Below are 14,159 nucleotides of genomic sequence, written 5' to 3' on the forward strand. Positions count from 1 at the left end.
AAATGCATTCTTCGCAAGCAGTTGAAAACTTCTCATAACAAAGAGAAACGTTTTCCTTGACTGTCATCAAAGACATTTAACATTTATAGTATAGGATTTTGTATGTCTATGGTAAAAAAATAGAAGAGACCAAAATGGTCTGAAACAGGATTTCCAAATGCAAATATATAGACTTACTGGTACATGCCATGGAAGGTGGGTCTTTTTCAGCTCGAAAGTAACCCTTTTCACACTGACAGACAGAAGTTGCTTCCATGTAGGTTAAACTGTGTGGAGGGCATTTAGAACATTTTGTGTTCCCAGCAAGTGCTTTATAGAATCCTGGTCTGCAAGCTGTAAAAATAGAAAAAACAATTGTTAGCATTGCTAGAGTTCTTTTATTTGCACCTGTACAACATATTTAATTTACGCACACTTTGGATATCAGAGTTTGGTGTCACACATACACAGAAAGTCAATATATGTTAATATTAATGAATTAATTAGTTATTCAAAATTAATAACACAACAGTGACTTCACATTTTACTCAATGTAGCTAATTTGTAAATGCATACCTGAAACACATATACACAAAAAAGCAGTGCTTATCAAAGTGTGGATGTCTATAAGCAGCGGAAAAGGAAATCATTTTGTGTAGTCCTGAAAGATGGCATTAAATAACATTGAATCCCACAGTTAAAAATGTTTATGTTTCATTTCTTCCTCAGTCCTTCTGAGTACTTGAGGAGAAAGTACCCAATGTGGTGCTTGGGTATCTTTAATGCTTTTCTTTAAGGCTAAAAAAAAAATTTTTTTTTAAACAAAATGAGAAATGGCCTTGTATTTAGAGACCTTAGCAAGCAAGATCCAGCTATAGTTTGATAACTGTACTGCTTTATTTTTAATCATTTTTTTTTTATGGCAAACCATTGTTGACCCTGAGAAGAATAAACCTGCCAAGAAGGACTCCTTGTGGTTAATCAAGCCCAAATTTATAACCAGAGTCCAGCAGCCATTGCTTACAGAGGCCTCTCATACACACTGTGAAAAGCCACAGAGTAAACTGGCAAGCCTGCTGCTCTGTGCTCCTGCCCTCTGAGTAGACCCTTACAAGAGAGATCGTAGGATCAAAATTTTATTAATATTTTATTTACTATTATTTTTTAATCCTCACCCGAGGATATTTTTCCATTTTCAGATAGAGTGGGAGGGAGAGAGAGAGAGAGAAACACTGATGTGAGAGAAGCAGACTGACTGGCTGCCTCCCGCATAACCCTGACCAGGGCCTGGGATGAATCACAACCGAAGTTTGTGCCCTTGTCTGGAATCCAACCTGAGACTCTGGTCCGCCGACCGACACTCTAACTGCTGAGGCAAACCAGCCAGTGCCAAAATTCTACAAATAAAATTGAGACCTTTCCCATCCAACCAGAGCTATGCAGCTATAGCTGCATTTACATTTCACCAACCAATCAGAATGGCTCTATTCTGACTAATCAGGATGCTACTATTTGGACCAAGCAAACTGTGAGGATTTGGAGTTCTCATTTGCATAGAAATGGATCAATCAGGGATAGGGGTGGGAACTTCTCTCTGTCAGTCTCCCCTGTCTCTTGGAGCCCACTTCAGTTTCCATGGAAAACTGTGCTGCCTTGGCAGAAGGTGTAACACTGGAGTAGAGCTCTGTGGCATGAGCTGAGCTGTGACACGGGGCTGTGACCCTGGAGCCTCCTTGCCTGGGCCACCTCACCCAAACTGTTCCACAGCTGGGCTCTTCCACATCCACGCTGATAAACAACTGAACTGTATCACAGCCAGGCTGTTTCAGTTAATCTGTTTTGAATGAATCAAGTCTCTCTGTTTACCAAACCCCAAATCTGGGAATCCTGTTGATGTTGAATTGGCATGATGACTTTTTGTTCACATAACTTTTCTATTTATTATATTGAAATAAATACACTTTAAAATTTTGAATTAGTTAAAAAGTGGGTAGACAAATATTAAGCACAAAGGTATATGTGTTATATACATATGGCAAAAATCATAAAATTGGAATGCAAATAACTACATTTTTACAAAAAATCATAAACATAAAATGTAAATGAGTAAAGTTATATGATGAAAAGTTTTATTGAACCTCATTTTCTCTTAGCTTAAAGCTGTGTTGGTATTTTCAGTGTACATTTTCTCACAGGAATGAAGGACCCAGAAAAAAGGACCCAGTGCTAGGTATGCATCCAAAGTCAACAATGGCAAAGGGCTTAGTTGTTTCTGGTCTTAAAGAAACCACTGCTGGCCACTTTCCAAATTAACACTACTATAAAAAGTTAATTTCCCAGTGACATATTACATCAATAAATGTCATAACAAACTACTTACTTTAACTCAAGATATTTTCACATAATACTCTAATAAAAAATATACAAAAATCCTAATTTAACAATTAGAAATTTATGCATAATGCTTCTGCTTATATACTTAGGACAGAAAGAACAATTGCCATTTAATGTTTGAAGTTTAATTTAATTTCTACCTAAATGAATCAAAATAAAGAACTATCTTTCTTTGGTATGTATGTGGATATTTGTACAGATCTAAATGAATGCAATTCTACTGATCCTAGTAGTATACTATGTACCAGGCACACACACACACACACACACACACACACACACACACACACGTTATATCTGTGCTATTTTCGATAGTTTGTTTGCTTTTAATAATTAAAAATCCTCTCTCAAGGATATTTTTCCACTTATCTTCAGAGTGGGAGAGAGAGAGAGAGAGAGGAACATTGACGTGAGAGACACATGTTGACTGGCTGCCTCCCACACGACCCTGACCGAGGCCAGGGACTGAACCGCAACAGAGGTACATTCCTTTGACCAGAATCCAACCCAAGACTCTTTGGTCCGCAGGCCGACGCTCCAACAACTAAGCCAGACTGGCCAGGACATTGTTTGCTTTTATAAAAATACACCTTATAAATGATCTAATAATTCAAGAGAAGTAAAATTATTAATTCTGTGTAGTAAAGTTACTATTAAATAGTTGTTTATTCAATATCTGTGAATCTGTGAGTGGTGGTACATAAATAACAACAACAGTCTCTTCTCTAACTTGATAATAAATTAATTAATACTATTATGGCTAATAAATAAAAACACTATCACAAGCCTCCAGGATTGACATCCGCACCAAGGGTGGGCTTCTTAGCAGCTAGGGGTTGGCCTCGCTGGTCCAAGAGCCTCTGGCCTGTGTCTCAGCCAGCGCAGGTGAGAAGGCTGTGGTCACTCCATGGGAGCCAGGTGCACCTAGCCTAAGCTCAGGCTGGGCAGGGTTAACAAATGGTGGTGTTGGGGTGAGGGAGTGGAAAAGGGAGATAGCGGGCAGTGGGGATAGTACAGAATGAGAACAACAAAATAACCCTGAATACATAAGAGTAAAGAGAGCAAAGGCAGGGTTAGGGGAATAGGAATAAAGAAAATTTTTTCCTAGAGTTTGGGAGCCCGATTCTTTCTTCCCAGCCCAGGTTGCTCCCTCTAGAACAGGCATGAAGGACCCAGAGTTCTACTGGCAGCCTTTGTTCTTGTGCACTCACTTAGAAATTTAAAAAACTAAAAATACGTAAAGCAGCCCTTTGCACTAGAGAAATTGGGCAAAGAGCTTATCTGCTTGGTAATGACTTGGGGATTGCATGGGAATCTTGTCTTGGAAGGACCTCCATACTCCAAGTGCCTTTCCCTGGGCCAGCAGCATCAGCATCTCCTGTTCTAAAAGCAGTCTCAGGCCCTGCAGGTCCACTGAGCCAGGAGCTACCATCACACAGGACCCCCAGGGGGCTGCATGCACATTCTATTTGAAAAGCTCTAGTCTGCAATGCCGCTTCTGAACTCTGGCTGCACATTAGAATCACCTGAAGTTAGGGGTTGACTTAAAATTTTTTTTAAATAAAAGAAAAAGAGTATTTCTCTAAACCTGTCAAAATACAGAGTACATACATAATATATAATTAACCTACTAATATTTTCATAAATAAAATATTTTTAGCAAATATTTAATTTCTAAATGTAATCTTATGACAGTAGTTACAAGACAATGTATCATATGCTATTCAATAATCCAGTTTATATTTTGTTAGTAAAATAATTGGTTTCTTCTTAAGTATGTAGTTCAAAATAACTGAATATATTTCATAGTCTACATTTGTAACATTTTGCCAAATAATTTAAAATGCTAAACATCAGTATAAATTTAAATAACATTTAATCTGTTGCAATATCTATAAATGTAATATACCAATTTATAGAAAATAGGCAAATTTAAAAAGGTAACTTGCATCTGTGTATTCCAATGTCATTTTAAATATAATATAAATATTAACATAAAGGTCTTTTAAGTCACTTTTTGAAAAAGACCATCAAAAAATTAATTTATTAGGAATATGTATGCTATAGGCCTACACTAAAACTTCAGTGGAGACAAATACCATATCATCTCTCCTATATATGGAATCTAAAAATCGAACAAACAATAAATACTAAACTCACAGAAAAAAAGATCAGATTTGTGGTTATCAGAAGGAAGAGTAGGGTGGAGTATTGGAAGAAGGAGGTCAAAAGATACAAACTTTCAGTTATGCATAACTAATTACTAGGGATGTAATGTACAGCATGATGAATAGTTAACATTGCCATATGACATACAGGAAAGTCGTTGATAGAGTAGATCCTGAGAGTTCTTAGAAACAAATTATTTTCTTTTTTTTAATGGTATCTATATGAGATGTTGGATGTTAACTAAACCTACTGTGGTAATCATTTCACAATATATGTAAATCAAACCATCATGCTGTACACGTTAAGACTTATACAGTAATGCATGTGAATTATTTCTCAAAACTTTTTAAAAATAAAAATAAAGGCTTATTATAAATACAGAAATAAAACCTATTATACACAGATAAAAGCTATAAGCATTTTGTTTTCTTTCTATTATCAGCCATTCAAATCTCATCCATAAACATTGCTTAGCATAGGAAGAAGCTGTTTATAACTTAATTTTGTGCAGCGAAATATTATCTTTAATTTATTTTCTTTGGTAACTAAAACATATATTTAAATAATTTTTATCTGAAGAGTTTTCAGCTAATTTTTCATTTCCTTTGAGAATCCTCTTAAAATGCTTAGGGCATCTCTTAAAATATTTCAGAACAGCTTAGTGATATTCAAACCGTTCTGAAGGACAGCCTGACAACTGCTCTCTCAGCACCCATTTTTGTGCACGTCAATAAATTCTGGGGACAGAGGCATCTTCTAAACCTGCTATGTTCAATAGTAATAGAAAGGGAGCCAAGTATACATAATTTTTGTTGTAGTAGCCACATTCAAACGTAAAAAAGAACAGGTGAAATTGATTTTAATAATATCTTTTAACCCAATAAATAAAAGAATTAATCATTTTAATATATAAACTAGCTTTTGAAATATTTTACATTATTTGAGTTTTGTTTGTTTGTTTTACTTTACTACATATTTTAAATCCCATAAGTATTTTACATTACTGGCGCATTCCAGTTCAAACTAGCCACATTTAAAGTGCCCAGTAACCTCATGTGGCCACCATACTGGATAGTGCAATTTTTGAACACATAAATTTCTTCATTACATCCTCTGGTTTAAAAAACTTTGATGATTTCCCATCATCTTTACAGTTAAGGTTTAAAATATTTACCTTGCATTACAAATTTACTCATGGTTTCACCCGCCCTGTAGTTCCTGCTATATCAGATAAAGCTGCTCCCCTCTTACACTTCCTCTGTTAAGATTTTGCCTGTCTACAATTTATTCTTGACCCAAAAGTCAGTGACATCTTTTGAACATACATCAGATCATGTTACCTTTGGCTTCCAATGGCTGTCCATTCCCTAGAGTAAAGCCTCTCACCCTGTCCAATGCCCACCAGGCACTGAACAACTGTGTTCCCCATCCTTTCCTTGTAACCCTGCTCTTTCACATTCTACTTCCTTTTCTCTCAGGTACCCTGCCCCAAGCACACTGGCCTCCTTCAGAACCATACACACCCAAGACCGGTCCTGCCACTGGGCCTTTAGCTCTTCCTCCTACCCAGGTATCTTCACGGTTTGCTCCCTTCCTTACATCAGGTCTTCGTTCAAATGTTACCATATTAATGAAGCCTTCCCAGATTGGATTCCCTCTTTGAAATAGCAATTTCCACTAGATCCAACCACAGTGTTCCATATTACCCTCCGCTCTTTCTTCTGTCTCAAAAAAAACAACAAATCTGACACTCAATGTGCTCAGTTTTTCAGCTATGCCCCTCAAACATGCATGCTCTATAGGGCAGGTATTTTTGTCTGTTTTTTTTTTTTTAATGAAGTGTGTCCACGGCCTAGGACTGTGCTAAGCTTTATTTGGTCCTCAGTGAGCATCTGGTTCAGGAATGAATGAATTGCTGAGGGACTCCTTTAACTTCTATATGTTCACTATGAGCCTTTTTCTTTATTGGAAATTTCTTCCCTCTATCCTCACCCATGACCCATTCATCTTGCTAACTCCTAGTCATCTTTCAGACATCACTTCTTTCAGAAAGTCATCCCTGACTTCTAGACTAGTTTAGTTTCTCCAAGAACCTGTCTCTTTCCCATGTTAGTCATCCCTTAGCAATTACTTGTTTAATGGTTGTAAGTACCACAAGGACAGGCTGGCACAATGCTTGTCATAAAGTAGGTGCTCAGTACATATTTGTTTCATTGAATTGGACACCGTGGGAGTCCTCTGCTAACCAAATTCCTGCAGAGAATTATGCAGGTCTACTCAGTGCATGTTCTGATCATGGCATAATTAATCTTACTACAAATTTATAGTTTTTGGTTTTTTTTTAACTTGCTGAATTACTATAACTAAGGAATGAAAGCAGTTAGTAAAGATCTTAAAAGTGATTCGGCTACAGCTCAAAAATGATCATAATACTACTGCAAGGTGAACTGGCTGTTAAAAAAATTCCCAATTGAGATTTTTGTCTATGTGAATTTAGATTTTTTTTGCCTGTCACAGAAAATACACATACAATCCGATATTGTGCTGCACCTCTCCACGCTGTCCCTATCAAATATTTGTGTACATCAAAATTGCCTTTGAAAACCTTAAATATTTGAGCTTACATATTTAAATTCTTAAAATATTACCCTATTTTAATATTCAAATTCAATCTGTTATTTCCTTTTAAAATCAAGTTTATGCTGTTCAGAAAGTTAGAAACCATTATTCCACGCAGTCACTTTGCTTTAAATAACACACATTAATGGTATGCAGCAAATACTTCTCATATACTTTAATCATATTAAATTATAACTACTGTACCACACTATTACCTCAACTTCTGGTAACTACAGAAGCCAGACATGGGCCTTACCATTCTTATATCCACAAAGCTTAGCATATTTAAAATATGTGTTTAGTTTTTATAAATGCTTAAAAAATTGAATGGGTAAATGAATAAATGATTAATTCACTAATATCTAATATGAGATTTTAGAATTCTGTAAGGGGAATCATTTTTCTATACATCTTTTCAATTAGTGGGTTTATATATTTTTTAGCATTTTTATTAAAAATGGGGTATCAGTACCTATGTCTTGAGAATTTTTAAATTGTTTCCTTGTATATCCCTCCTTCTCTACCTCGTTCTTATTTCTCTGTTTCTAGGGTATGTAAGCTTCATTTTTAAAAAAACACTCAAGATAAGAATATTTTTCCAACACTTGTCAATACTGCAAAAAAATCATTTGGAAAGCTAAAGATTATTTGATTCAGTGGCTTATACCATTTTCTTTTAGAAAAAGCTATTCAGATATAGACCTTCAAATCAAACCTGCATTTTCTACAATGATTTTTAAGTATCTTTTTTGTTTTGTTTTGTTTTAAGACAGAGAGAGACAAAGAGAAACATCGACGTGAGAGAGACACATCGATTGGCTGCCTCCTGCATAACCCTGACCAGGGCTGGGGACTGAAGAGCATCTGAGGTACCTGCTCTTGACCAGAATTGAACCCGCAACTCTTTGGTCTGCGGGTGACGCTCTAACTGCTGAAACAAATCAGCCAGAGCATTGTATCTCTTTTTATATTAAAACATTTATGCTTATGTAAATAAGGTCATAACTTGTATTATCTGTTTGTATGGACATTTACTTTTAAATGCCATTTAGAAATTTGACTTGTTCTTTCTCCTTTCCTCTTCAAATATCACTTTCCTAAAATGCATAAATACATATACATATATGTTTGATCAGAAGGATTATTATTAATTCTACAATACAAATATTATCAATAAACTTTAGACTGTTTTTCTCAATTACCAACTATATTTTTGTAATATATATTTGTATTTCTACCAACAATCTCCCAGTTGAGAAAACTACTTTCTAAACTTTACAGCATGCCCTGCAACCTCTCAAGACTCTAAATCAGGACAGCTATAGGGCTCTCCTCCTTTATCTACCACCTCTCTGTGATCTCTGTCCTACATTATCTAATGTTTTACATCTTAAAAATTATTCTTTCATATATTTTGCATGGGTTTTTTTATTTCAAACAGCAGATGTTACTACCTCCTGGTCGCAAGTAAAAACCAGACTGCTTCAGTCACCTTGAATTCTTATTTGTCTAATTGTGTTCATATATGACTCCCATCTATAATGTAAAACTCCTATGTACTACACACGGTTTCTTGAAGACAAACTTTAAAAACTTATTTCAAAGTACAGTGCAACACTATTACCATCTACCAGACTGTCTAAGGTGAAAAGACACACAAAACTAACTTTGGTGAGGATATGGGCCAATATGCATTCTCACACATTGTTGGAGCTACCACTTTGGAGAATATTTGGCAGTACCTACCATAGATGAACATAGGCATATCTTCTTACATAGCAATTCCACTCCTTTGCATACACAAAAGAGAGTAGCGCAAAGTAAAAGCAGCTTCGCTCCCTGGAGGTGGTCATACCAAGTACCATTGCTAAGTGAGTCATCACTCCTCCATCTGCTTTCCTTTTCCAAAATATTGTTGACACAATGACATTTCTCACCTGATATATTTTCTTTTCTCTTCACCCTTTGCTTTGCCCTTGTTCATGTAAACCTTCTATATTCCCTGCCCCTTTTGGTGAAGTGTTCTGAGGTAATCAAATAAAATATGCTTAACACAGAGTGTACACTTTCTTAAATGTCTAATCTTATAATTGGAGTGAATATATTCAGTAGGAAAAAAATCAAATTACAAACAAGTCATTAGTTATAAAGTGTTTGTGAAATGATTTCTTGATTTTCTGTTGCCATGTACTAACTGATAAAAGTAGCAAGAATGCTAAAAGAATAAATACAATGTAATTTGGTAATAGTGGATCTATAAAATGCAAAATAGCCCTGGCCGGCCCGCAGTCAAGAGAGACCTGGGTTGGGTTCCCGCTAAGGGTATGTACCTCGGTTGCAGTTTGTCCCGGGCACTGGTTGGTCGTGTGGGTGGCAGCCACTTACTCGATGTGTCCCCTTTACATCAATGTTCCTCTCTCTCTTTCCCTCTCTTCCTCTCTCTACCTCCCAGTCTATCTGAACAAAAAATGGAAAAATGTCCTCGGGTGAGAATAAAAAAAAAAAAAGTTATAAAATGCAAAATATACAAATATTCTTGTAAAATTATATGAATAATCACTTAAAACAGTTTTCTATTTCAGAAATTTGTTAACGTCATTGCTTAAGTAACAATAAAAGATATTTATTAAAAAGGAGGTAATTTTTGCAGAAAAGCATGTGTAAGGCACATGCAATATTAGTATAGTTATTGAAACACCACTAATACTAATTAAATACATACTTTGCAATACAATTTCTTGTATAGATGTTTGAAATTTTATTATCTTCAGATGAATATTGATTGAAACACAGTTGGAACACACACACACACACACACACACACACACACCCTTATGTCTCTAAATCAAAATCAAGGAATGTGTGACCTATTACACACATACTTCATTTTATTTTTTAAATATATTTTTATTGATTTTTTAGAGAGAGAGGAAAAGAGAGAGAAACATCCATGTAAGAGAGAAACATCAATGGTTGCCTCTTGCACGCCCCCTACTGGGGATGAGCCACAATCCAGCATGTGCCCTGACTGGAAATTGAACTGGGCCCTCTCAGTCCATGGGGCTCAATCCACGGAGTCACACCAGTTGGGCCACATACTTCATTTTAAAAATTGAATGATTTGGCTATATATTTCTAGCAAATATTTTAAAGTTTATTTTTATAGAAAAACTTGAAGACAAAGGGCCATAAAATTCCTAGTTGCACACCATGATGTTCTCATATTTTGATGAGATGATGAAATCATTCAATGATTAAATGTTCAAATCATTCTCATTATTTTGTGAAATATTGAACTGTGTCTAGTGTGACAAGAACTGATATTAATATAATTCACTGCCTTTTCCTCATAGATGTTTAATAGTCTGAAAGTTTAGAAAACTTGAATGACTTATCAATAAAATATGTGATCTATATCATTTGTCAAAACATTATAATTCACAAAATGTAAGAAATTAGACTAGGCAGTATCATTATTGTTTCCTAGATTCTGTTCTGCAGTTATAAAAATTAAATTTTGCTGTCATGTAAGTAGGGGAGGCAGGAAAGATTAGAGAACTGAAAAATAAAAAGAAAAGGAAAAAAACAAAAACCTAAGGGTGAATAAACATAAATGTTTTGTTTGCTGAGCAGGCCAAGGCTTTAACCACAGAGCCACACTGGTCAGGGCAAGAGCCAAAATTCTCAATGAGGGAAAACTTCCTCTCCCTTCATTGAAAATGTGATTCTGAGAGGGTGGAGTCATCTTCCCTGGCATTTTTTCTAACCATCCTCCTCTCCCTGGGCCCTTCATGCAGATCCAGCTGCAGAAGCACACAGAAGAGTAGAGTAAATAAAGCCCCAGCCCACCCTCTAACCAAGAGACATTAAAGAGAAGCCACAGGGAGCCAGAAAGTACTGAGAGGAATATGGGGAGAGAGCGGCTAGGGAAAGCAGTCCCATACACTTGTTTATGAACTCCTGGGCTTACTCCCAAACTGCACGTAGGTGGGTGTAATTCCATTTCACATACCAAAGGCTTGGAGAACTGAACCAAAAGACTACCACCCGGGTCTCAGATTAGCAGTAAAGTTTCCAAGTTTTGGTTAGGTAAAGAAGTTTTGTTTTTTAAACGTGACATTTTTACTATTAAATAAGCAGGGACATATACTGGCAAACCCAGGTAAGTTGCCATTAACAAGTATAAGGTGGATATAATTGATCTTATTTTTATCTTCCACCATCTTTTCTCATTTATAAATTCAAAATTTATATGTTAAATATAATTTGAAAAGAGCACATTCATTCAAGAGATGGACAAGTGTCAAGGCCAGGGCATTACTGAGAATATAAAGTCAGAAATACTCAGTAGTCTGAAGCTGCTGACATGCACAGTTAAAATTCTAAAACTGAAAGCTGTGTCTGTGTTAGAATAATATAAATGTTTTTATTCTGGATTTAAGGTAAGGTATGAAGAAAAAATGTTTATATTAGTTTGTAAGATTAGACCCCATTTTTATTTTTATTAACACTTTGAATATAATCTGGTAATAATACTGGTACAACATGAAAAGCTCACTACATTTTTTTCTATAAATACAAATCATATTTTAAATGTTCCAATATTCATCTTCTAATGTAATTTGTATGTAATTTGGTGCTCAGGTATATATTCGTCGACCAAACTTAAGCCTACATTGATACCACTTCCTTAATATTTAACACTGCTTTTAAAAATGTGTTTGTTGAATCTGTCATCATATTTTCAGGTACACTAAATTAAAATGCTATTTAACTTTTTATCCCCTAATTAGAGATTCTTATTCCTATACCACTATTTTTTCTAGACATACTGTAATGACAGTTTCTAACTTTTTTTCAATATTCCTTTCTTTCATACTCCTTAAGCTAGAGTAAATTTATTTTTATGAATAAGTAACACTATCCCCATAGAGAAAACACCCAGTCACTAGAAGATATATTAAGAATAATAGCTATAGCAAAACCACTCATAAATATTGAGCAATCAGAACAAGCCAGAAACCGTACAAAGCATTTTGTGTACAATTTTAAGAATTATTCTTATAAAAATTAGTTGCAAAGAATAGTAAAGAATGTGGTTTTTGGAACTAGATTACATGACTTTTAGTTCTGTTTCTGTGTTTTACTGACTGTCACTTGAGACAACTTACTTTTCTGTGCATCATTTTGTCTCATATGTAAAACGGGGTTAAATTATAGCATCTAACTGAGAGACTGTTGTGAGGAATTAATGAATTAATTCACACATGTAAAATGATCAAAATACAACTGTTTAGATGGAAACTAAAATTAAGTGATACTGCTATGTATGGGATATTGTTTTTCCCTAAAAAGGACCTTAAAACAGTGTCTCCCACCCTACATATGCTTCTGACCATGCCTCATGGATACTTTTTCCATAAAGAATTCAGGTTTTATGTTCCCTCCTCCTGAATCTGGGTGTACTTGTGACTACAGTGAGTTTATGTGACTTCCCAGGTTAGGTCATAAATGGTGATAGAGCTTCTGCCAGTTTCTTTTGGGATGCTTTCTTTTAAAAGCTAGCCACCATGCCCAAAGGATGGCCAAACAACACTGGCGGACTCATGTGGAGAACTTAGGCCCTTGGCCCACAGCTCTGGCTGAGCTCCCAGCTGACAGCCAGCACCACTTGCCAGCCAGGTAAGTAAACCACCGGGAATGTGGATAGAAACTTCAGGCCCCAGACCACCCCAGCTGATGCTGCACGAAGCAGATGAGCTGACCTTGCTGAACCTTGCCAAAACTACAGATTAATAAACAAAATAAACTGTTGTTGTTCTAAGTCATTAAATTTTGGGGGCATTTTCTTATGCAGCACTGAGTACACAGAACACTTGCTTGAAGTTATATGTAGGAGTGCCAAAAGTTAAAGCCTACTTTCATTCTAACCGATAATCTGACTTCTCATCATAGAGTACATTTGTTACCCATTGGTTTTGGAACAACATGCCTACTTTGTCACCTAGGGCGATGAGGAGTGAACCACAACTTTTAAAGGACAATTAGTGATAGTATTTAGATTATAAATAACTGTTGTAATAAAAAGCTCTCTTTTGTGGGATTTAATTGACAGATGTGGTTTTAAGTAATGGTTTTATATTCTATTAGACACTTCTTTTTTGTAAAAAGCAAGACAAATATAGCTTTATTCAGACCATTAGAAATAAAAATGTACTTCACAACTTTTATTTCATAAAACATGCTTTATGTGACCACCTCACTTAATGGAAAAAATAATACATTTTATCTTTCAAACTAAAATTGAAGAATAGACTCATAATAAAATGGTTTATATGCATGATTTGTACATTTTCTCATCACTGTTCAAAGTCTCATGTACTTTGGCATCTCAGTAAAGTTTGACAACCATATCTTCTACTGGCTTAGCAACAAATTCACAATCCATTTCTTAATCTGAAAATTGTGAATGTCCTGCTGTCATCTATTTGTGACATTTCTGTAGCTGAATAGTATAGAAAACTAATGTAAAAATTATTGAATTATATACCATAAAATTTTTACTAACAAGGAAGCATATATTTCTTTTTATGGCAACTAAGCATATTAGTAATTGATATAATAATAATAATTTATTGTCTACTACAAGCCAGTGTTTTTAAAATGCTATTTTCTGTCTTACAAAATCAATGATGTAAATAATTCATATCCTAATTTTACACATGAGAAGACGAAGGCTCTAACAGTTGTTTAAGGACACAGAAATGATATATGAACAAGCCAGGATTTGAAGCCAGGTCTCTCTGATATTTTAGCTCAATACCATGGCATTAGATGAATATATATGTATATATACAAACATACATATACACACATATATATGAATATGTATATTAGAACAAAGCTTAGCAAAATATTCATCATCTGCTTTTCTTAAAAATTGCAAGGATAAAATACTACACTGTGACTTAAAATTTCTTAACTTTTCATTGACTCTA

The 14,159-nt window shown here is 35.1% G+C and overlaps 1 protein-coding gene across 1 annotated transcript in view; it reads right to left on the reverse strand.

Moving 5' to 3' along the window:
* EPHA6 (EPH receptor A6) overlaps window positions 1–14,159 on the reverse strand; it is a 1,023,649-nt gene that overhangs the window by 574,191 nt on the left and 435,299 nt on the right. Inside the window, exon 4 of the mRNA XM_036242820.1 lies at window positions 178–333. Within this exon, the coding sequence (XP_036098713.1) occupies window positions 178–333 (156 nt within the window). The remainder of the gene's footprint in view (window positions 1–177; window positions 334–14,159) is intronic.

This window comes from Molossus molossus, unplaced genomic scaffold (assembly GCF_014108415.1).
Source record: "Molossus molossus isolate mMolMol1 unplaced genomic scaffold, mMolMol1.p scaffold_m16_p_5, whole genome shotgun sequence".
In the NCBI taxonomy this organism is placed as follows: Eukaryota; Metazoa; Chordata; class Mammalia; order Chiroptera; family Molossidae; genus Molossus; species Molossus molossus.